The sequence below is a fragment of the Python bivittatus genome, unplaced genomic scaffold, assembly GCF_059951505.1.
Source record: "Python bivittatus isolate LINGU-HERP-01145 unplaced genomic scaffold, Pbiv_v1 ctg000530_np1212, whole genome shotgun sequence".
Classification (NCBI taxonomy): domain Eukaryota; kingdom Metazoa; phylum Chordata; class Lepidosauria; order Squamata; family Pythonidae; genus Python; species Python bivittatus.
The window spans coordinates 872,468-894,591 of NW_028277085.1; the positions used below are offsets into that span (position 1 = coordinate 872,468).

Consider the following 22,124-nt stretch of genomic DNA (forward strand, 5'->3'; position numbering starts at 1 on the left):
CTTGGAGTAGTTTAATCGGAAGACCAATGGGGTGGGGCAGCAGGGAAGATCAGCTGTTTGAAAAGGGCAGCTGTTTTCATTCACCAGAGAGAGAGATTAAGGTATCGTCCACACTCTGAGTTGGATTAGTAGTTTGATTATACCATCATTTGTAACTCCCTGATGCTGTGATGCTGGAAAAATGCTTTTTTCTAATCAGCGAGAAGCGTATTGCTAGCAAGGACAGGTTTTTTTTTTTTTTAAAGCAGGTATTGAAAAGTGGCATGGAAAAGATGTGGTGTTTGGGGTTTCTTTTTCTAATTACACCAATTTGCTACTCAATTCTTTTTTAAATTGGGTGTTAGTTGCATAGATTTTTGTTCCCATTTCACCTTGCTTGAAGCCAAACTGATAGTCTATAATTTATCAATAGAAAACTGCACATTTGTCAATAGAAACATTGCTCATATAATTCCTGAAATGATTTTGGGATTAAAAATAAGGAAGAGAAGCATACGCAGGGAGTTACATGAAACATTGGGCGGTGAATCTTCTGCCTCTGTAGGATCAAGCATTTGGAGAGCTGGAAAAAAACAGTGATAAATTTTTACTTGGGACGTCTTCATCCGAGAACAGCCAGCCTGCTCATCTTCACGAACTGCTTTGTTCCCTGCAGAAACAGCTCCTGGCATACTGCCACATTAACAGCGTTGGTGAGGTTAGTGCTCTGGTTTTTATACCCATTGTGTACTTTCTCCAGAGTAAGTGAAACAATAAAGAGCATATTGGGCCATGATCCTAGATACAAACCTTTGTCTAGAGCAATCATCGGTCCCTCCGTGTCTGAGATTAGAAGAGGTGTCCACTGTTTGTGTAGCAGTTGGACTCCCTGCACATGGTTGACTGGGAGACCTCCAGAGAGGCATAGTTGACGGCACCCTCTCGTGTCCAGCTGCTACAGGTCCCACGTGGAGCATCTTTCATGGGTTTCTTTTGCTTCCAGAACTCCAGCAGCGTGGCCCTTCTTCATAAGCATCTTCAACTTCTGTTGCCTCATGCTACAGATATCTATTCCCGCTCGGCGACTTTGCTGAAGGAGAGTTCTTGGAACGGTAGTGTTGGTGAAAAACTAAGAGGTGGGTGCGTGTGGGTGCTGTTTATCTGATTGTGCTTAATAGAGAACAGTTACAGAACTGAGCAAAGTTTATCAGACTTTTTTTTCTCTAATTTATTTCCTTTTTGCTGAATGTTTGTGTTGTTAAATGCCCAGATACATGTCAGGTCTGGCTATGTAATTTCTGACTCCAACAAGGCTGATCATAGTCCTGGTTTGGAGTAAAGGCTGATTGGGATTAATGAGCTGGAAATGCTTAGTCTGTGTCTCGGGGCACACGGGAGCACCTACACTGCTTCTTGAGCATGGTCAGGGGACCCAAAAATTATGTCTGGGGTGGAATTCATGCGACTTGCCTGCCTCCGATTGAGGAAGGAAGAGCAGAGTGGGAGAAACACTTCTGTTGCTCGGCACCCTAGAAGGAATGCCCCTGAAATTGTAGTACGTGACATCATTTTTCCCCTTGTTACTGTTACTGTTACTGTTATGACATTCCAGGCTGCCCGGTATTAATGAGCCTTTCTTCCCCATTACAGATGTCATTTATGTATCTGCAGCAGGAAGCATGCTCTGCCAGATCATCAATTCCCTGCTTTTGCTGCCTGTGTCAGTAGCCCGATCTTTACTGAGCTACCTGCTGGATCTGTTGCCACCTCTGGATTGCCTCAACAGACTTCTGCCAGCTGCTGTGCTTCTAGAAGATCAGGAGTTACAGTGGCCTCTTCATGGTAAGGTTGACTCAAGGTTAGGTCTTTTCCTTTTGAAGTGTGGGGAGGACAGAATGAAAACGGGCTTGTAAGCCTTTCAGGCTAAATGTGCTACTTTGCGAAAACCTGCTTTACTTGACCAGCATCTCTGCGTTTGATCAGCTGTCACAGAAGCCGCCTCTGCTGCCCTTTCTGAACTGCTCAGTTCTCTGTGACAAACAGAAAAAAAGGAGCGGGTCTATGACTTAAGTGCTGTTTATGGAGTAACTGGGGCAGCCTTTCCATGTATTGCTGCCAGACCACACAGTCTGTGAATATGGATGCTACATTTTTCTCCCAACTTTTCAGACATTTTAGTGGCTATTCACACAGAGCACCAAAGTTCATCCATGAAGCTAAGCCACAAACATACAGATTTAGTGTAAGATGTGAACCCAGCCAGAGACATCCAGCTATTTTGGACTACAACTCCCATGACCTTCAGCTAGTGCACTTTTGGCCATCTAGATGGTGCCAGATTGGGAAAAATGGATGAACGTGTGAGAATGTGCCACATGGGTTAGTTTCTTCCATTGAAACCAGTAAGGAAGATCTTCCAGGAATTAGGTGTGTTTCCTGGAACTCCTGTGCTGGACCAGAGAATTGACTAGGGGTGAAATTTTCTAAAAAGTTGATTGCTCAATATCCCCAGGTGGGCCTGAACTGGTGGATCCAGCTGGAATGCCCTTACCCCAGCCTGCCCAGGTGTGGGTGTGGCTCGTGGACCTCGAGAGAACTGTCGCTTTGCTTATTGGACGGTGTCTGGGTGGGATGCTGCAAGGATCGCCGGCGTCCCCCGAAGAGCAGGATACGGCTTACTGGTTGAAAACACCATTGTTCAGCGATGGAGTTGAAATGGATGTTCCCCAGTTAGGTAATTTGGTCAATAGGGTTAAAGATTTGCAGAATTAGAAAAATGTTTACAATGTAATGTTTGTTAAAATAATCCAGTGGGATTCCAAAAGTGGGAAGGAAGGGAGGTAAGTTGCTGCAACGGAGGCTTTTTAGCTTAGAAAAGTGGGGGAGAGGGGCAGAATAAGAGGTGTATAAAAATATACTGGGATGGAGAAAATAGAGAGGAAAAAGATATTGTCCTTATTGTATAATATTAGAATCCAACAGTGTCATGAAAACGAGTTCTTTAGTGCCAGATTTAGGACAGATGGGAGGAAAGAAGCACTTCTTCACACAGTTGGTGGCATTGATCCTCAGAAAGGTTGAGATGATCACTGACTAGTCGCTTTAAAAGGGAGCATTTGAAGGCTGAGAATGCTCAGTAGCCATCTGTGGTGGCAGAAAATCTCAGGTGGGAATAGAGTAGGGACGAAGGTCACAGCTGGCTGGTCCCCTGAGCAGAGGAGTCCATGTGGCATGGCTGGTTCTGCTTAAAAATCACTCTGACCTGATACCATTTCAGATGTATTGGACTACAGCTCCCATAGTTCAGGGTAGGTGGCAGTTGTAGCCTAACACATTTGGAAGGCTGAGCTAAGTAAATTGATAACATTGGATTTGTCTCTGTTGTTTTAGAGAAATCTGTGAGTTCCCTGCTGGAGGTCGCCCTCTCTGGAAATGAAGAGCAAAAGCCATTTGATTACCGGCTGCGCCTGGAAATCTCCACATTTGTGGATTTGGCCTTGGGGTGTGCAAAGGAACCGGCCCGCAGCCTCTGGGTCAGCATGCAGGACTATGCAGTGAGTAAAGGTAAGCTCTTGGGAGAAGCAGAGAGACGTCCTGATCTTCTTCTCCCTCCTAGCTTTCTAGTAGAAGTGATGTATCCCAGGTAAAAGACAAAGGAAGTCTCCAGACTTCTTTTGGAGGAAAAGCCCCTTCGTTTCTGTTTTATTTTCTAAAAAAGGATCTGGATCCATTTAGCACAGGGGAGGGCAACTTCTGAGTGGCTTAAGGTGGCACACTCAGTCTTCTGACTTCCAGAGAACCACAGCACATCATCTGGTGAAGCAGACGTGACCAGAGGAGGTGCAGCCAAGTTTTCCATCCTGTTTGGAGAGTTTTAATTAGTCTGGGAATGGGAGTGCGAGGCCTCTGGGTGGCAAAACACCGTTAATGCCACTGTTAGGCTCCCTCACAGAATTTTGTGCTCTTTGCCGGGCTGGATGGCTACTTGGTGTGATTAGCCATCCAGCTGCTTGCAAAGTCCGTAGAGACTTTGCCTAACAAAGAGAAAAAGAATAGTGGAATAATAACTTAATTTGGACCAGTTGAAAGGGAGCAAGCAAAAAGGAGTTAGGGAAGGATGTTTCAGACAAGGAGACAATCAGAATGATATATTATGGAATCCTTGAGGGCATTTAAACTTAGGATGTTTCCGGGATCAGCGGAACTTTATTGTTTTTCTCTATTCAAACTTAGATTGGGACAGCGCGACCTTGAGTAGTGAGTCGCTTTTGGATACTGTGTCCCGATTTGTTCTTGCTGCCCTTTTGAAACACACTAATTTGCTCAGTCAAGCAAGTGGTGAAAGCAGGCAAGTATTCCAAAATATATTCTGGCGTATCTTTCATCTGTGATAGTCGCCTGTTGTCTTAACCGTGTGGAATGTTTATGTTCTTAGGTATCAGCCAGGAAAAGCATTGGTAGAAATCTATCGATGTGTGTATAAAGTCCGGAATCGTTTGCTTGCTTGCAAGAACATGGAACTTATTCCGACTCGGTCGTCTTCCAGGGATAGATGGGTAAGACTGAAGAGCGTTTTTCAGTTTCCTTTTCTTAAAGAGGGAAGGTATTTTAATGTGAAAGAGTGCATGCGTTCCTCAGGCTGAAATTCATGTGAGAATTTCTCCTCCTTTTACTTATTTTGAATCAAGTTGGCTTATTGCATTTATTGCATTTTTTATTGATTTAAATATTTCAGAATTGAATTCTGCAGCAGGTTATTGAAATAAATGATGCCAATATTTATTTCCTAAAAGAATCAGAAGGATGTTTTGCTATCATACACTTCTTATAAGATTTATTTTAGTAACTTATTTATAACATTTATATTCTGCTGGAATCCAATTAAGGACTCCTAGTGGTTCACAGATAACTATTTATACAATTGGAATGTCCACAGTAAACATTTAAAAAATACAAATCAAACATAGTAGAAAACAACAAGAATAATAAACAGCATCAAACATTATACAAAAGAGCTTTGTTTGAAACTGTTTGTGGAAGGCAGTGGGGGGGGGGAGCCGGTCTAATTTTGGCTGGGAGGTTCTAAAAAGCTAGCACTGCCATGCAAAAACTGCGTCTGCTGGCCTCAGCCCCCTGTTCCTCTGAAAAGTGGCTGTTGGGTCTGTCTTGGTTGTTCAAATGTTTCTATTTCCAAATAGCACAGAGGGAAGTTAAAAATGAGCTGTTTATCAGACTAATGTGTGATATTGCAGCTATTGTCTATATAAAATGGGGTGTTTGCGGTTTGGTTTTTGGTTTGTGTATGTGTGTGCCTTCAAGTCAGTGTTGGCTTCCAGCAACCGCCTGGACCGCCCCTGCAGTTTTATTGACAAGATTTCGGAAGTGGTTGGCCCTTGCTGCCTCCCTCCTAAGTCTGAGAGCGGGACTGGCCCAAGGTCACCCTGCTGGCTTTGCGCCTTAGGCAGGACTGGAAATCGGGGTCTCCTGGTTTCTGCAATTGTGCCCTAACCACTACACCAAATGAGCTTTCTAAAATGGGGCATAGGCATCCACATACGACGGTTTGTTTTCAAGTGAAAGGGTGCATTGCAGAGTTTTTTGCTATACATTTCATTACTGCCACCCAGTGTTTTGCAAAATTCAAAAACTTGGCGCAATGGATAGTGGATTATTATTTCCCGTTTAATTTAAGCAAGTGCTACATTCACCCCCCCCTTTTCATTACTCCTTCCCCCAGCTGTCAGAAAATCCAGAATCATCAGACATTGATGCTCAGGAAAGCCCCTTCACCCGGACCATTGATGAGGAAGCGGAGATGGAAGAGCAGGCAGAAAGGGAGAGAGAGGAGGGGCATCCGGAGCAGGAAGAGGAGGAGGAAGAGAGAGAACATGAAGTGATGACCGCTGGCAGTAAGTGAATGCTGGCCGAGACCCCAGGATCACTTCCGGCTGGAGCTTCACCTGTGGGCAGATATCTTCAGCTGAAGAATTACTGCAGTCCTTAGCTCTGCCTAGCAGTTAAGACCTTCTGTTTTTGTGTTGCATGTTACAGAAATATTTCAATGTTTCCTATCAGCCCGTGAAGTAGCTCGCAGCCGAGATCGAGAGAGAATAAATGGTGGGGTGGGGGCGCAAGCGGATGACCAGCCCCCCCAGTCCCAGCAAGAGCGGCGAGTCAGCAGAGACCTCCCTGAGGGCCAGGATGTGTACACGGCTGCCTGCAACTCGGTGATCCATCGCTGCGCCCTGCTGATCTTGGGGGTCAGCCCTGTGATTGAGGAGTTACAGAAGCGAAGGGAGGAAGGGCAGTCGCAGCAGCTTTCGAGTGGCGCTCCGGACGGGATCGGCCTCATGACCAGGTGCGAGCGGTCCTGCGCTCTTCTCAGAGGATTGCAAGGGACTGCTAAGGCAGGGGACGTGTGGCATTGCTGCGCTTGAGCTCCCGGTCAGATCCGTGTCCTTTCCAGTCCAGAGAAGGACCAAGGGGTGCCCTTTTGACGAGCTTTGCTAGCTATTGTTCTGTTGTGCAGCAGGTGTTGCATTTTTCTCAAGAACTACCCATAGGGTCGTCACTGGTGTTCACTGGGTATGATGGGTTCACATGTCATTTGGGGGTACATTTAACCAAATGTGGTGGTGGTTCTGGTTGCATTTATGCAACGAACAGGACTCACATGTGTACTTGATGGAAGAACTCTGCACGAGAGTGATTTCTGCCCCAGCAGGAAAGCTGTGTGTGTGAAACTCTCCCAAATATTGTGCTGGAAGGAAAACTTACGAGCTGGGCTGCTTTCATGGTCACAGCCCTGTAACGGAACATACAGCGTGACACAGGATCGAGGCAAATGGAAACGTCTTTGCGTACACTACATAATTTTCTTCTCTTCTGTGCATTTATGTGAGGCAGAAGTGAAAGTCTTACTGCAGAAAGTCGTTCGGGCCACTCTACATCAAGTTATAAACTGATGAAATCGAGGAGTGAATCTGACCTATCTCAGCCTGAATCAGATGAAGAAAATTATTCACTGGTAAGCAGAATAACTGGAATCGTTACATGCAATTACAAACTTGATTCAGTTCAATTCAGTTGTATGCTTGGGCAAAGCACTAGCCTAAAAGTACATGTGGGGAGAATGTTTTAATGTTATGTCCCTTAATATTTGTTGGATGAGTGTTCTGACCCTTAAGGCAGCAGACCCTGAGCTCTTTCCTCCCATTTCTCCCCAGACAGCAGCCCTCTGAGGTGGGTTGGACTCAGAGAAGGTGCCAGGCCTGGAGTTACCCAGAGCATTCCATGGCTCAATCTGGGTCTCCACAATGCCACTCCAGCACCATAACTGCTATACCACACTAGCTGTCTTTTGGAAATCCGTATCTGGATTTAATTTTAGTTAAGAGAAATAAGGTCTTTTTTGAAGGCAGACATAATTCCAAGCATTGGAACCGTTTTGAAGAAATAATGTGCATTGGGATCTTCTGCTTAGTGATTTAAAACAAGCCAAAAAACTTTGTCATTGAGGCACCCCTGAATGTTAATAGCCTTCTTCAGTGGTTGCAGTTGCCATTTCTCCAATTAGCTATTACCTTTGATGCAGTATACTATTACGTTTATTCCATTACAATAACTGAAAAACAACCCCCCAAAACTAAATTATTTCCTGCACTTTTGTTTGTTTTTTTGAATCCCTCTACCATGTCAGTTTGAAAATTCTGGGATAGAAAAGGGACTGTATTGGCCACCTTAAAAAAAAAGGAACATGTTTTTTAAACGGGGGTTATCAAGATTAAGAAATGTAGGCAAATTCCAAATATTGCCGGATTCGTAATGATGGTTCTACGATCCCCAAATTGTAAGAGAGAAATAGAAAAATTTTACTTCTAAATATACATAAAGCATTTTGTGTGGCAAATGCCCACCGTATCCTGAGTTCATTCTTTGGCATTTACGGTGATTTACACTGATGGGAAGAAGGCAGGGTACTCAGTTTATAAATGAACGAGTTGCTTTTCAGCGTTTTTGTGGCAAAGAGCTCCCTGTGCAGGCTTAGCAAGCCCTACTTGCTTTTAGCTTCCTCTCCTCTCATGCAGGAGCCAGCGTTTCTGTTTTGCTTCTTTTCCACTTCCCTCCCTGTCTCTGTCCCCTTTTATGTTATGTGTCTTGATTTATAAGCCACTGTTTTAAAGCTGTGCCCCAGCTTGACTGCATCAGGAGCTATTGCTGAAAGGTAATCAGAGGCGTCCAGTAACATTAACAGTTTGTTGTTCTTCACTTTAGAGTGGAAGGCGAAATGTGGATTTGGATTTGGCATCATCCCATAGAAAGAAAGGTAAAACATTTATTATAGCCACATATAGCCACAGCCTTATCATTCTCTAAAGCAATGATCTGGACCCTTTGCAGCTTCAGACAACTTTCCAAGTCTGTTGTGTGGCCCTTTGTAGTGTGGGAGGTTCTGGAAAGTGCTCTGTGATGATGGTTCATTGGGGTATTAGTCCGGCTTGCCAGCCTCAACCTGACCCAGCAATCCGTTGCGTTCCAGAGCTGGCTGAAGTTGTCCCTGCAGCTGGGCATTGCCAGAGAATATCAGTAATGGCAGCAGGCGAGTTGCCTTTTGAATAGGCTGTCTGTTTCTACGGGTTGCCTTATGAGGGGAAGCCCTGGGAAAATTCTGAGGAGTTTCAGATTTGAAAACCAAATTCTCAAGATGGACTTCTTAGCCTACAGTGCAAAGAATTGTGAGAGGACTTGCCATTGCGCAATCACTTCCTTGCATATGGAAATATCACGTATGGTAGGAATGTCAACACATTCAGTTGGGAAGGTGGTTGTCCTAAGTGAGAAGGCAGATTGCAAAGGGCTGAAAAGAGAGTCCAGAAAGCGATAGTCCATCAGAAATTGGATGAGGGTTGCCTCCCTTCTGTGCTTGGGCCTACTTTCAGCTTCCTGTTCTGCTCTTTACCTAGGGGTAGAAGGCTCATTATTAATGAGTGCTGCTTCGTTTTGAGAAGTCTGTCTTGTTGGATTCACCTCCAAGACCTTCCTTAGCTTCTCAAGACTTTTTGTTCTTGTTTGGGCCTACGGGAGTTGCACTCCTTCAACCAGCCTGTCCTATGGGGAAGCTTTGAACTCAACTGGTTGCCTGACTAGATCAATGCAGCATTGCCCTATGTTGGGTTAAGAGTGATACCTCCACAAGGCTCCACACCATGCCCTTTAAGCAGCGTAGCAAGGGTTGTGAGATGGTGAAATACGCCGTTCTTTTCTTACATGTCAGATTTTAGGAAGTGCACCTTTATGGTCATTACTTGAACGAGAACACTTAGCTCTTTTCTTGATCCTGTTTTCCATGTATGGACAGATTGCAGATTGAATGTTGTCTTTTCTACCAAATGTCTCTCTTTGTCTTCTGATTCTTGTGTGGTAGTGTGTTTACTCCTTTTTGGCCAGTTGAGCCCCAGAAAAAAGAAGAGCTTCAAGCAAGTACATGATGGCATGTTCTGATTTTATCTTCTCTCTCTAGTTTGCCTACATACTTTATAAAACATAAAATATGTATAGCAGCTATTCCACATTCATTTTGAATATTGCATTATTGAAAACTGGCATATAAGGACAAGTAAACATTGGTGGTTCCTCCCCCTCCTATTTTTTCAAGGACATTGTTGAGCTATAATTGGAGTTTTAAGATTGTGTTTAGCACATGCTTCTGCTTTTGCTTGCGGGATGAGTGAGGGGCGTTTATAACTGATGCATGTCCTTGAAGCATTGCAAAACCCTCGTTGCCCAGCAGCTCCACAAACAGAGGTAGAGCCAGCAACTCCCCTGCTGCAGCTTCCATGAGGAAGTTGGTTGGTTTAAGCCCCAAATATGCTGGGCCTCCAAGAGGCCCCTCATTTGCAGCCTTTCCCATCCTCCCTGTTCTATGAGAGTCTTTGCCTTTTCTGAAAGGTGTGTGCAGTCACTTCCTCAGGTGTTTTTCGTTGATTCTCCCTTTTCTGTTCTCTCAAAGATGTTTTTTGTAAGGACTAAAGTGTACCCATACCCTTATGGCCTATTAGGTTTCCTCTGGGCTCTGCAGTAGGAGATGAGAACCATAAAATGTATTACGTTTTTTAAATCTCAATTTTTTTATCAGGGCGCTCGAGGTAGCATCCTGTTTCCTCTCAGTTTTCTTTTGCCCAGAAAGCAGGTAGGTTAGACTGAGAGAAACCCCCCCCCCGAGCTTTCCTAAAACGTGGGGGTTGGAAAGCAGGTGTCGGTCGAGGTTGTCTGTCACTGGTCTCCTCCTGTGATCTGGAAGAGTGCAACCCTTTTAGGTGGGTCGTGGGAGCCCTGTGCGATGTTCTGCTCAGCTGCTGCACAGGACCTCTTCGGGGTGGTTGCCCGTCATGATTGTGTGCATCACCTGCCTTGCCCTTCCTCGACCAACAGACCGCTTCATCCTTCCTTGGCGGTGTGTCAGCATTTTCCATCACCTCTTTTGCTGGCGTGTTTGTATAGCTCTCGTTGTGCTTGGATAATGAGGTGTTTAAGATGACTTTGCTCACCACGTGACATCTACAAGTCACTGCGAGCTTGAATGAAAACGGGCACGTCGTTCTGAAAATGTAGCCCTTGGTAGAATTAGGACTTTACCATGGAAGCAGTGATAGAGTTTGAGCAATAATGTAAGTAAAATTATTGCAGAATTGAGGAGCAATTAATGGTTTTTGCCCCACTCCCCCATTTCTAAAAGTTTCCTATTTTCTCCACAAATGAATCTCCCCTTCGGAGATTCATTTTGTTTTTATCCTTATGCACTTACGTAAAGAATATCAGCTTTTTCAAATGACAAGGTCTTGTTCTGGGTATATTTTCTTAAACCTGTGAGTCATTATAATGAAAGGCATTCTGAGAATGTACCAGAATGAGGAAATGCTGAAAATGCTGCTGGTTTGTTATGGAAAGGGGCAGCTTTGGCTGCTGGGAAGAAGCCACCTGCTTCCACTGATCTGGGCTGGTCCTCTCCACTGTCCGAACGAGGCAGCGGGTTGTCAGCCGCGAAGAGAGCAGTTCTCTTGCATAGACATCAGTATTGCAGATTCAGCTGTCTGGCCGTGAAGGCCCTGATCCACCACTGTAGCATAACCAGCTGAAATAGTTGGGCAGCTGCATAGAGCTCCCTGGACGTCTGTTTTGAAAGCGGAAGGAGCCCTGCTTGCTTCAGTAGCTTTGACGGGGCCAGGCCCTGTGTGTGCAGCAGCCATTGGGAGGAGACACTGAAATCTGGTCCTGCCTCAGTCTGCCCTGGCAGGATTGGAACAAAAGTCATCATTGGCGTGCAGCATGTAGCTGGTTCAGTTCAGCGAAGCCGCTTTGCTCTAAGGCCATTTCCAAAGAAAGCAAACGATTTGCGCCCGTTTACTTGACCTTTACTCATCTCTCTATTTACATAAATTTCCAGACCAGCTATAAATCACCCACTCCTGCTTTACAGTGATGCAAGTTAAACACAAACCTTTTTTTGCAATTGGATGTAAAGGAAAAAGTTTCTTTTTTGTGTGTGTGGCAGATGTTCTTTTCCCTTTACCTCTCTCTCTTTTATTTGCATATCATCCTTTTCAGCGTTCTAGCTTTAAGCTAAACAGTATGAGTGGCTTTTGCTTTTAATTTCCTTCTGTGGCAAAACACGTAGCCTGGAGATTTGCCAGCAAAATGTACAGCTATCGTTTTTTGGCCTTGGATGTGGTAGGCGTTGCTGACCATGCGCATGAAATTGACAGGAATTCCCATTTCCATATGTTTTGAATTGTAAGCTGCACATTCACTTCTGTTAATTCAACAACTCGATTGCCTTGTCAGTTACGGAATTCTGCTGTGTATTTCTAGGCGTGGTCCATAGCCCGATTGAAACCCTCAGTGATTCGTGGACTCGGCTGAAACAGCGAGATTGGCTCTCCAGCTCTTCTTGTTTGTTTGGAGAGTCTGATTTTGATTTCACAAAGTCCATTGGCGTTCATACTTTGATCGAGAACATTATCAGCTTTATCAGCGGGGACCTAGGAAGCTCCCCAGGCTTCAAAGAGCCCGAAGAAAGCATGTCCACCAACCCCCAAGCCTATATCATTGCTATGGAGCAGCAGCAGCAGAGAGCAGAGGTATGCGTCCTACTCCCTTGCCTTACCACTTGTCTTGCAGCTGTCAGCTGCTCTTCTGCATGGACAGGGGACTTGGGGAGGGGGCACTTTCAGTTCCTTGCCACTCTGACTGGTTGGTTGGTTTAGGCTTTTGCTGGTACGCTCTGGAAAAGTAGGCATGGCACAACAGGCTCTTGTCATTCTTTTCCCTGCTGGCCTTAATATAGCATCACGAAATATCACAGCCAGCCATCCGAAAGGTAATGCCCAGCATAAGAGTCTTCTTTAATGCATTTAATATAGCGTGAGCCGCCAATGGATTCATGAGCGGTTGCCGTTACACAAGTAATGGTTATTGTTTTGTACCTTCTGCATTCTGTTTCCTTCAGATGTGGCTGTTCTCCCAAACCCTGTACTCAGGATATTTCCTGTGCATCTGAGGAGATGTGATCTGTGAAAATACATGCCGTAATACATGTATTAGTCTTGTCCACAGTATCCTCTGTGGTTTTTGCTGAAATGGCCCCTGAGGGCTATCCAGCTGAAATCTATCCATTCCTTTCCTGGAATGTTACTAGCCGGTGGCAGTGTTCAAGCTTACGTTTTATCCTCCTGTCAATACAGTTTGCTTTCCAAATAGTAACTCCAAATCCATTCTTTTCCATCACCCTTAGCTACGCCTGGAGGCCTTGCATCAGATCCTGGTTTTACTCTCGGGAATGGAAGAGAAGGGCAGTGCGACCTCCCTGGGGAGCCGCCAAGGACTGGGGTTCCAGACTTCCTCGTTTCTCACTTCGGTGAGGCTGCAGTTCCTGGCTGGGTGCTTTGGCTTGGGAACTGTGGGACACACTGGAGCCAAAGGAGAGAGCGTCCGGTTGCACCACTATCAGGTAAGGGACGTGTCATCGTGACCCTGAGGAGATGATGCAGTTGCACTTACATCTGCTTGTCTCAAGATCTGCTCAGAATCTTCTCATGCACAACTGGTGGGTGGCTCTTCCCGAGAATCAGCCGTTATCAACAGAGCCTTGGGTTTTCATAGGATGGCATCAGAGCAGCTAAGAGAAGTATCCAGACTGAGATTCAAGTGGCTGTGCACAAGATTTATCAACAGCTGTCTGCAACCTTGGAAAGAGCCCTTCAAGCAAATAAACATCACATAGGTAAGGAGAGCGGATTGAATCCTGCATTATTTTATATCTGGGAAGAAATAAACCAGAGGATCCTCAGGCTCCACAAGGAAACCCTCTCTAAGTATTTCCTTATTTTTCCCTTTGTGTTTGTGTGTACATGTATGTGTATTAGAGGCACAGCAGCGGCTCCTGTTGGTAACTGTGTTTGCCCTGAGTGTACATTACCAGCCAGTTGATGTGTCCTTGGCCATTTCCACTGGATTGCTGAACGTCCTTTCTCAGTTATGCGGGACAGACACCGTGCTTGGTCAGCCCCTGCAGTTGTTACCAAAAAGTGGCATTTCCCAACTCAGCACTGCTTTAAAAGTAGCTAGCACTAGATTACTTCAGATTCTTGCCATCACCACAGGGTAAGTATTGACAGTTTAAAACTTACCCCCAAGAATTGCCTGGTTATGTTCCATTTGGGGTTGAAATATTGAAAAATTGTAATCAAAGTTTCATTTAGGCTAAGCCCCAAATTTACCTCTACCCCAAAACCAGAAAATTCTCTCTCCCTCTCCCTCTCCCTCTCCCTCACACACACACACACACACATGCACTTTGCATCATCCCTCTATCCTCCACCATCCCCAGACACCTAAAATGTGCTGACTGAAGGCCCACCCAGGTGCGGCCCAGCCCAGCCTAGCTGGAGAGATGAGTCCTCAGTAGACACCTGCACACTATAATAAGAGGCATGTCTGAGGCCTGGGATGGAGGGTGCTCCAGAGTCAGTGCAGTGGAAAAGCTGCTGTTGGATGAAAGAGAGCAGCATTAGGAAGGTTAGTTCAGGCCCAGGAGCATGAAATTCCTCTCCTGTCTCTTCCAATCCCAGGAACCTTCTCTAGGGCACAACTTAGATCTCTTCATAGGGCTTGGCCATCTTTCTATGACTGCTGCTTGATCCCCACATTTTTTCACACAGGACTTATGCAGATAAATTGAGCCCCAAAGTGGTACAGTCCTTGCTGGATCTGCTGTGCAGTCAGTTGAAAAACCTGTTATCCCAAGCGGGTGTGATGCTTATGACTTCTTCCTTTGGCGAAAAGGAAGTTGGTGATCAGGACGAAAAAAAAGCGGAGTCGAAAGGAGACCCTGAGAGGAAAGACTTCAGAGGTATGAGAGGCATCCTTTTTTAGGAAGGAATAATAATCATGAGGAGGACTCTTCAGCAGGGCCTGACTTTGCAAGAATATGACAGGAAAGACTGCTTCCAGCTGCAGGACGGTGACTGAGATGCTCATTTGGCTGCTGTCTGTACCCTGGTCTCCCGGGTTACAATAATTGCCCATAAAACAATGATGCAGTCTCTCTTCCCGCTTGCTTGCCACGCTTTGCAGATTAGGGGATTTATTATATGAATGCCATTTTGTCGGCAAAGATTCATTCTTACTGTTTGATTCTACAGTTGCCCTCCGAAAGCAGCATGCTGCAGAGTTACATCTAGGAGACTTCTTAGTTTTTCTCCGAAGAGTTGTTTCTTCCAAAGCCATTCAGTCCAAAATGGCTTCTCCGAAGTGGACGGAAGTGCTTCTGAACATAGCGTCTCAAAAGTGCTGCTCAGGTACAGTCCGTTCAGTTGGTATCTATTCAGAGTTTGGAGACCAATGAAAGTTAGCATCAAATTAATAATCAGGATATTTCTATTGGTATATGGGATGTGTGTTTAGGCATTATGGCAACATTTTAAAAACTGCATGTATGACAGAGGTTGACTATTGCTTAAATCAATTTTCTGTTTCATTTCCTTTTTAGGTGTACCTTTAGTTGGCAAACTGAGGACCAGGCTACTTGCACTCCATGTCCTGGAAGCTGTGCTACCTGCCTGTGAATCGGGTGTGGAGGACGACCAGATGGCTCAGGTGTTGATACTTTTGAGGGAATTTAGAATTTCATGCTGGCTTTAAAGTGGCATTTTTTCCTCCAGACTGAAATTAGGTCTCCGCCCCATCAGCTAGCCCCAAGTCCACCTCTCACTTGAACATCTGAAGCTGCCATCTGCCAAACAGAATCGGTGGTTTCCTACCTCAGGACAGTTTCCACCAATTGGCAGCAGCTCCCAAGGATCTCAGATTGAGATCTTCCCTAGTGCCATATCTCAGGGTCATCTCTTCAGCAGTGCCCAAAGAGACTGAGTAACCCTTAAGACTCCCTCACTGCATTTGCATTTTGCCGCAGTTGGAAGATGCTCCCTCAACGGTGGTGCCTAGAACCACTTACGTAACGTGAGTGATGGTTGCATCCATCTTGGTGGTCTTTAGAGATGGACTTTTACCTGAAAGAAGAATGGAAAAACATAGCTTTAGCCTTTACTTTGTGGCCCGTTGAATTGAATACACTGTGATAATGCTACCCAACAGGTGATTGAGCGGCTATTCTCCCTCCTGTCTGACTGCATGTGGGAGAGCCCAGTTGCACAAGCCAAGCATGTAATTCAGATCAAAGAAAAAGAACAAGAAATAAAGCTGCAGGTACTAGCTTTATCTACATTTGATGTCTTTGTATCTCTATGCTTGTTCGCTGTATCACGTTGACAGAGTTTTACCTTCTATTTCTGAAGAAACAGGGTGAGTCTGAAGAAGAGGATGAGAATCTTCCTATCCAGGAGGTGTCCTTTGACCCTGAGAAGGCTCAGTGCTGCCTAGTGGAGAATGGGCAGATTCTAACTCATGGCAGCGGAGGAAAGGGCTATGGGCTAGCATCCACTGGAGTTTCGTCTGGGTGTTACCAGTGGAAGGTGCGTAGACCAAAAAGAATATCTCAGATAGAGGCGTGTTGTGGGAGATACTGTGACAGCTGTATTCGGGCACTTTTTCTGTTTGCTTTTTGACATTTCTGGTTCCTCAGGACTGCATCTTGCCCAGAGCGTGGGAAACCCTATGAGAAATGCAGTTCCAGTGGGATTTCAGTGGGCCCAAGATGGGAGCCCTTACGTGGGCAGCAGACTGGCATGTAGATTCTGTCCTCGCAAACTGAGCTTTGTGGCTCTCTTGGTTCGGTGGCTTCAGTTCTCTCGTCAGGCTTTCTCCAGCCCTCAGTGGGTCATGTGGCCGCTGGCTTAATATCAACTGTGCTGATTTGGAGAAACCTTGTGAGTCAGGCTGGTTAAGCGGCAAGGACAGAGACTCACCAGAGCCTTTGAAAACTCACGGGAGGTTTCGCCCAAGGATAAATAAAATGCAGCCGTCGGTTTTAATTTTGGGAAGAACTAATCGGTCACCCTGTATTTCAGCAATTAAAATAATCATGTTTGTTATTCCAGAGAGTTGCTTCTTTATTAAGGAGGGAGTATGTTATTTTGAGCAGGCTTTCAAACCCCAATATTTTCCTTTTGCCCTATATTTGCAGATTATTTACCCACGTTCATATTTAAAGTTTATAGTTTTTCTGCACTTTCCAGTTTTACATTGTAAAGGAAAATCGAGGCAACGAAGGAACCTGCGTGGGAGTGTCTCGTTGGCCCGTTCATGATTTTAATCATCGTACCACCTCGGATATGTGGCTGTACAGAGCTTACAGTGGCAATCTCTACCACAATGGGGAGCAAACTTTGACACTGACCAGTTTTACCCAGGGGGACTTCATTACCTGCGTGCTGGATATGGAAGCAAGAACTGTTTCCTTTGGCAAAAATGGAGAGGTATGAAGCTTTGCTCTCTTCCTGACTTCCTGTATTTGCATATTGGTTAAGCAGTTCACGGTAGCGTTAAAAACTCATATCTGTGACAACATCACATCAGCAGTTTCAAACAAAGCAGATGAACAGTGGCACAATATATATTTTTTATACATAGCAGGTACATTTTCATTGGAAAATTAATCGCATAAAAGGGTGCAGTGACCTAAAGAAAATAAAGGGAAGTGAATTTCCAGTTTAATCTTAAGCTGGCAGGAATTTTCTAGCCGAGATGGAGCAGAAGTGGAGCGCTCCCTTGAAAAATGGGTGCTTCAACTCCCCTGATTTTTTTTTTGTTCTTTTTTTTTTTTCCATCAGGAACCCAAACTGGCTTTTGAAGATGTGGATGCTGGAGAATTGTACCCTTGTGTGATGTTTTATAGTAGTAACCCTGGAGAAAAGGTAACGTGAATGCTTTTAGAGTTATGGAGATTAGCGCTCCACTGCCAGCTTGAGAAGGGAATGGATTTGGATTGAGCAATTGGACAGGGAGCAGGGAGACCAGGTGAACAAACATAAGGGGACATCTAAACGTGAATTAGATCCCATTGGCCTGATTAGCCAGTCTTGTCTGGCGAAATCTACCTTGAGCCTCAGCAAGCTAGCGCTCCTGCCTGAAGTTCTGTGGCTCTTAGGCATGCCAAGAGTGGGAAGAGCCATGGCCTCTCCTTACTTGAACTTGCCTGCCTTCTCTCTCCTCCGCCCATTTTCCCATTCTGCCAGCTTGAAAGCCTGGCCAGTCTTGGCACTCTTCTCCCATCCCAGGGAAGCGCAAATGTCGGTGCTTCTCTTTCTTCCAGGCTTGCTCACAATGTGGCTTCTGATGCAGTTTGGAAGGAGAAAAATGGCTGGAACTGGAAAACGGGCTTCTCTGAAGTCCTAAACTCAATACAGGGGGGTTTTAGCACATAACTTTGCTCATATTTTACAGCTTTACTTTGCTTGTATTTTACAGTGGAGAAAGATTGCTTAGGTAAAAATTTGCTCACTTAAGCCTGCCCATAAAATGAGGCAAAACATTCTTCTTCCTAAAGTGCTTTTGCAGGCTGCCAAAGTGTCCCCATTAAGTCTGAAGGCAGGACAGTTTAGCCAACGGCTGAGAGTGCAGCAGAATGACTTTTCGGATGTTTCTGTGTCTGTCCAGGTGAAGATCTGTGACATGCAGATGCGCGGCACCCCAAGAGACTTGCTGCCAGGAGATCCCATCTGCAGCCCGGTTGCTGCGGTGCTGGCAGAAGCCACAATTCAGCTGATCCGCATCCTGCACCGTACTGACCGGTGGACGCACTGCATCAACAAAAAAATGATGGAGAGGTTGTACAAAATCAAAGGGTGCCTTAAAGAAACTGGTCAGAAACTGAAGAAAAGCCGCTCTGTGCAGAGTCGAGAGGAGAACGAGGTGCGAGAGGAGGAGGAGAAAATGAAGCATTGCAGCCGGCAGCACGGGCTGGCGGATCTCTCAGAACTGCAGCTGAAGATGCTCTGTGTGGAGGTCTGGCCGGTCCTGGCAGTGATTGGTGGGGTGGACGCTGGTCTTCGAGTTGGGGGACGCTGCGTTCACAAGCAGACCGGGCGGCACGCCACCTTGCTGGGAGTGGTCAAGGAAGGCAGTGCGTCTGCCAAGGTCCAGTGGGACGAGGCAGAGATCACCATCAGGTATAGTGCTGGTCTCCACCAAGCGGCCAGTGATTGGGATTCAGGAAATGATGCTCAGATTTTGAGGCCGCATTGCTAATCTAGGAGCTTGTTGCCACGCAGTCTTTAAGACCGTTGTCAGAGTGGCCGGTAGCATTTGAAGTGCCAGTAGATACAATCATTTATCAAAAGATTGTTCAGAGGAATGACTGCATTAGACTAGTGCGGCGCCACACTGAGGAGGAGACTTTTTCCAACCTATCCTATAGGGTTAGGCCACACTTAAAATGCCCTCCCAGGGCTTTCTGGGGACATGATATCATCCCAGGTGGGAGCCAGCCAGCCAGCCAGCCAGCCAGCGGTCCATTCATGGAGGTAGCTGTGCCTGTTGGGAGGCACTTTTCAAAAGTAGTTTAGAAAACCTCCTTTGTTAGTGAATAGCTAACTATGTCAAATATTTGGAATTAAATACTTTGTCTTAGTTACACACACAGATGCTTTGTTGCTTTTGTGTTGAATGTCATCCCTCCCCATAATCTCATTTCTTTTCCCTGGTTTACATTGACTTTTAGATTGTCAGCTCATTTAGGCTGTGATATATTTTACGTCTTATTTTGCCTGTGTTATTTCCTGTGCTTTCCTCTTGTCTATCCCTCACTTGCTTCTTCCTGTGTCATTCTGATCTTTATTAAAGCTTCCCAACTTTTTGGTCGCCTAGTGATACGCCACTGTATAATCTGGAACCTTGCGAACCCCTGCCTTTTGATGTTGCAAGATTCCGGGGACTGACAGCTACTGTCTTGCTGGACCTCACCTATCTGACTGGGATCCATGAAGACGTGGGAAAGCAGAGCATTAGGCGTCATGAGAAGAGGCACAAACATGACTTGGAAGATAAAGGAGACCCCGATCAGAAAACGGAAGGTGATTCTGTGTCAGATGCACGATTGGTGCCAAGCACTGAGGAGGTTAAGGGACATGGAGCCAAACTGGAAAACGAAACCTCTTCCTTCTCTCTAGAAGCCATTTCCTTGGGCATGGAGTGCCAGCATCTAAATGCTGAAGGCAGAAGAAAGAACCATGAACATGCCTCAAAGAATTATGAGGCTGCACAATCAGAAATCAGGGCTGTACAATTATCCTACCTTTACCTCGGTGCTATGAAATCCCTTAGCACACTCCTTAGTTGCAGTAAATATGCTGAATTGTTACTGATACCCAAAGTCCTGGCCGAGAACGGCCACAACTCAGATTGTGCCAGTTCTCCCGTTGTCCATGAAGAAGTGGAAATGCGCACTGCCTTGCAGTTCTTGATGCGCCATATGGTGAAACGGGCAGTCATGCGCTCACCCATCAAGAGGGCTCTGGGGCTAGCAGACTTGGAACGGGCACAAGCAATGATCTACAAATTAGTTGTGCACGGACTGTTGGAAGATCAGTGCGGCACTAAAATTAAGCAAGGTATGTCTTAAGTACGCAGGTGTAAGGATTGTAAGTTGAATGTTGGCTCAGCATCTGTGTGCGGGTTTCTACACTGGAGAAACAGCATGGCTTGATTTCTGTGTCTTCCTTGGTCAGACTCCTGCAGTGTTTCACATGAGTTCAGCTGGTTGTAGTTGCAGTGATCACAAGCCTCCCCTCCCCTTCTCTCTGGCTCAGCTACTAAAAAGGGCTGAAAAATGAATTGGATTTGACTTTCAAAGGCAGCTTTGGAGAATCAGGCAGAGCATCCCTGGGCTGCACTCTCAGCACTGGGGAAGAGTTGGCTGATTTGCATCCCGGTTTGAATTCAGCCGGGAGTGCCTCAGAAGGGCTCGGGCCAGATTGACTGGGAAAGACCATACGTGGATTCCTGGTTCAGAAAACCTCGTTTCAATTCCTAGCATGATCAGGTCGGTTTGGAAAAGATCTTTTTCTGTCCCAGACCCTGGAGAGCCCCTGGCCTGTCAGTGGACATCTGGTGGCTCCAAAGGTTCTGGAACAAAAATATTAGAGGAGCTGAAGTACAAAATGTCCAGAGAGCACCAGCAGCCACTGCTGCTGTGGATAGTTGGATTTGAGGTAAAATTCCTTCTGTGCTTCTTTCCTCACCCAGCCTCGAGGGCACTGACATAACATGCAGTGCGGCAGGAATTTTGTGGAAGAGCCATTTTGGATTTGCAGAGGTAGTGATAGGCAGGGATGCTGGTTTTCTGCTTCTCCTCAGGGTCGCTTCCAGGCCTTGCTTGAGGAGCTGGACTGCTGGGAATCAGTCTGAGTGCTGCTAGAAGCAACGTGAAAATTTAAATCCCCAAATAAAAATGTTAAAAGTGCTATGACGGATCAGGCCAGTGGCCCACCTCGTCCATCATCCTGTTCCTCCAGTGCTCATCCCCTCACAACCTTTCTGTAAGGAGCTGTGCATGTTTGTGGCACGTGAGACAGAAAGAGCTTACGTTGCTTTGCAGAAATGGACCAGCAAACAGAAGAGAACGACCAAACTCAGCAGGCCCAGACGCCGGTGACGACAAGTCCGTCTGCCTCCAGCACGACATCTTTCATGAGCAGCTCTCTGGAGGATACGACAACAGCCACCACTCCCGTAACTGATACGGAAACCGTGCCCGCCTCAGAATCCCCGGGCGTTTTGCCGCTCAGCCTCCTGAGGTACATATCGATTTCCAACCCTGCTCCCCAGGAATGGACTGGCTCGCTTGTAATGGTTTTGCTTTTTCAGACAGTGTCTTTTAAAGGTCAGAGCCCCCTTTTTCTGAGAATATTTGCAGAGCCCTGGCATAAAGTAGAGCTGTAAGTGAGAAGTAGTGTGACAACATCTCTTGGCAAAGTCTGTTTCCTTTCAAGCCGTTTGAAAGCAAAGTTCCTTTTCTCACACGCTAAAAAAACTGGGGGATCATTGGCTTCTCTAGTGAAATGGTGACTTCTTTTTTCTAATGCCAAAAAGGAGATATAATTAATGATGAAGAAATGGGCACTCGGATGCTAACCCCATCTAAATCCTCTTGGGGTTGCGCATATGCCTAATTATTTTGAAGGGTTTGCAATGTCACTGGCTGGCTGGCAGGCATTGTATTACTCATTCCTTTTCCTCCCTTTGTGAAGGCAAATGTTCTCCAGCTACCCAACCACGGCTGTCCTTCCCACAAGGCGGGCGCAGACACCCCCCATCTCCTCTCTGCCAACCTCTCCCTCTGACGATGTGGGCAGGCGGCAGTCGCTCACCTCCCCTGACTCTCAGCCCGCCAGACCTGCCAACCGCACAGGTGAGCCCTGTCCACAGCCACTTGGTTCTCCTTAAACCTGTATCAGTCTTTGTATCTGATAAACCCAAGCATTAATTTTTTACTCCCTCCACCTTACAGCTTTGTCCGACCCAAGCAGCCGCCTGTCAACTTCCCCCCCTCCTCCTGCTGTTGCTGTTCCCTTATTAGAAATGGGGTTTTCCCTCCGGCAGATTGCTAAAGCAATGGAAACCACAGGTAATCAGATTGCTGAAAGAGAGGCCAGTCCTTCCATTTCATCTAAGAGAGAAGCAGACCATAGTCG

The 22,124-nt window shown here is 45.9% G+C and overlaps 1 protein-coding gene across 5 annotated transcripts in view; it reads left to right on the forward strand.

Moving 5' to 3' along the window:
* Positions 1 to 22,124, forward strand: part of HERC1 (HECT and RLD domain containing E3 ubiquitin protein ligase family member 1) — a 69,359-nt gene that overhangs the window by 19,470 nt on the left and 27,765 nt on the right. For 3 of the 5 annotated variants that reach the window (XM_088148264.1, XM_088148265.1, XM_088148266.1), the window contains exons 15-41: positions 545 to 697; positions 983 to 1,115; positions 1,630 to 1,821; positions 2,492 to 2,713; positions 3,370 to 3,543; positions 4,213 to 4,327; positions 4,415 to 4,535; positions 5,717 to 5,888; positions 6,031 to 6,337; positions 6,886 to 7,006; positions 8,254 to 8,305; positions 11,848 to 12,116; positions 12,770 to 12,985; positions 13,138 to 13,258; positions 13,401 to 13,638; positions 14,196 to 14,386; positions 14,679 to 14,834; positions 15,026 to 15,132; positions 15,631 to 15,741; positions 15,831 to 16,007; positions 16,671 to 16,910; positions 17,265 to 17,348; positions 18,091 to 18,602; positions 19,276 to 20,042; positions 21,029 to 21,227; positions 21,681 to 21,841; positions 21,941 to 22,057. In XM_088148264.1, the coding sequence (XP_088004390.1) occupies positions 545 to 697; positions 983 to 1,115; positions 1,630 to 1,821; positions 2,492 to 2,713; positions 3,370 to 3,543; positions 4,213 to 4,327; positions 4,415 to 4,535; positions 5,717 to 5,888; positions 6,031 to 6,337; positions 6,886 to 7,006; positions 8,254 to 8,305; positions 11,848 to 12,116; positions 12,770 to 12,985; positions 13,138 to 13,258; positions 13,401 to 13,638; positions 14,196 to 14,386; positions 14,679 to 14,834; positions 15,026 to 15,132; positions 15,631 to 15,741; positions 15,831 to 16,007; positions 16,671 to 16,910; positions 17,265 to 17,348; positions 18,091 to 18,602; positions 19,276 to 20,042; positions 21,029 to 21,227; positions 21,681 to 21,841; positions 21,941 to 22,057 (5,428 nt within the window). The remainder of the gene's footprint in view (positions 1 to 544; positions 698 to 982; positions 1,116 to 1,629; positions 1,822 to 2,491; positions 2,714 to 3,369; positions 3,544 to 4,212; positions 4,328 to 4,414; positions 4,536 to 5,716; positions 5,889 to 6,030; positions 6,338 to 6,885; positions 7,007 to 8,253; positions 8,306 to 11,847; positions 12,117 to 12,769; positions 12,986 to 13,137; positions 13,259 to 13,400; positions 13,639 to 14,195; positions 14,387 to 14,678; positions 14,835 to 15,025; positions 15,133 to 15,630; positions 15,742 to 15,830; positions 16,008 to 16,670; positions 16,911 to 17,264; positions 17,349 to 18,090; positions 18,603 to 19,275; positions 20,043 to 21,028; positions 21,228 to 21,680; positions 21,842 to 21,940; positions 22,058 to 22,124) is intronic. The other 2 variants (XM_088148268.1, XM_088148267.1) reach the window with 2 other exon arrangements.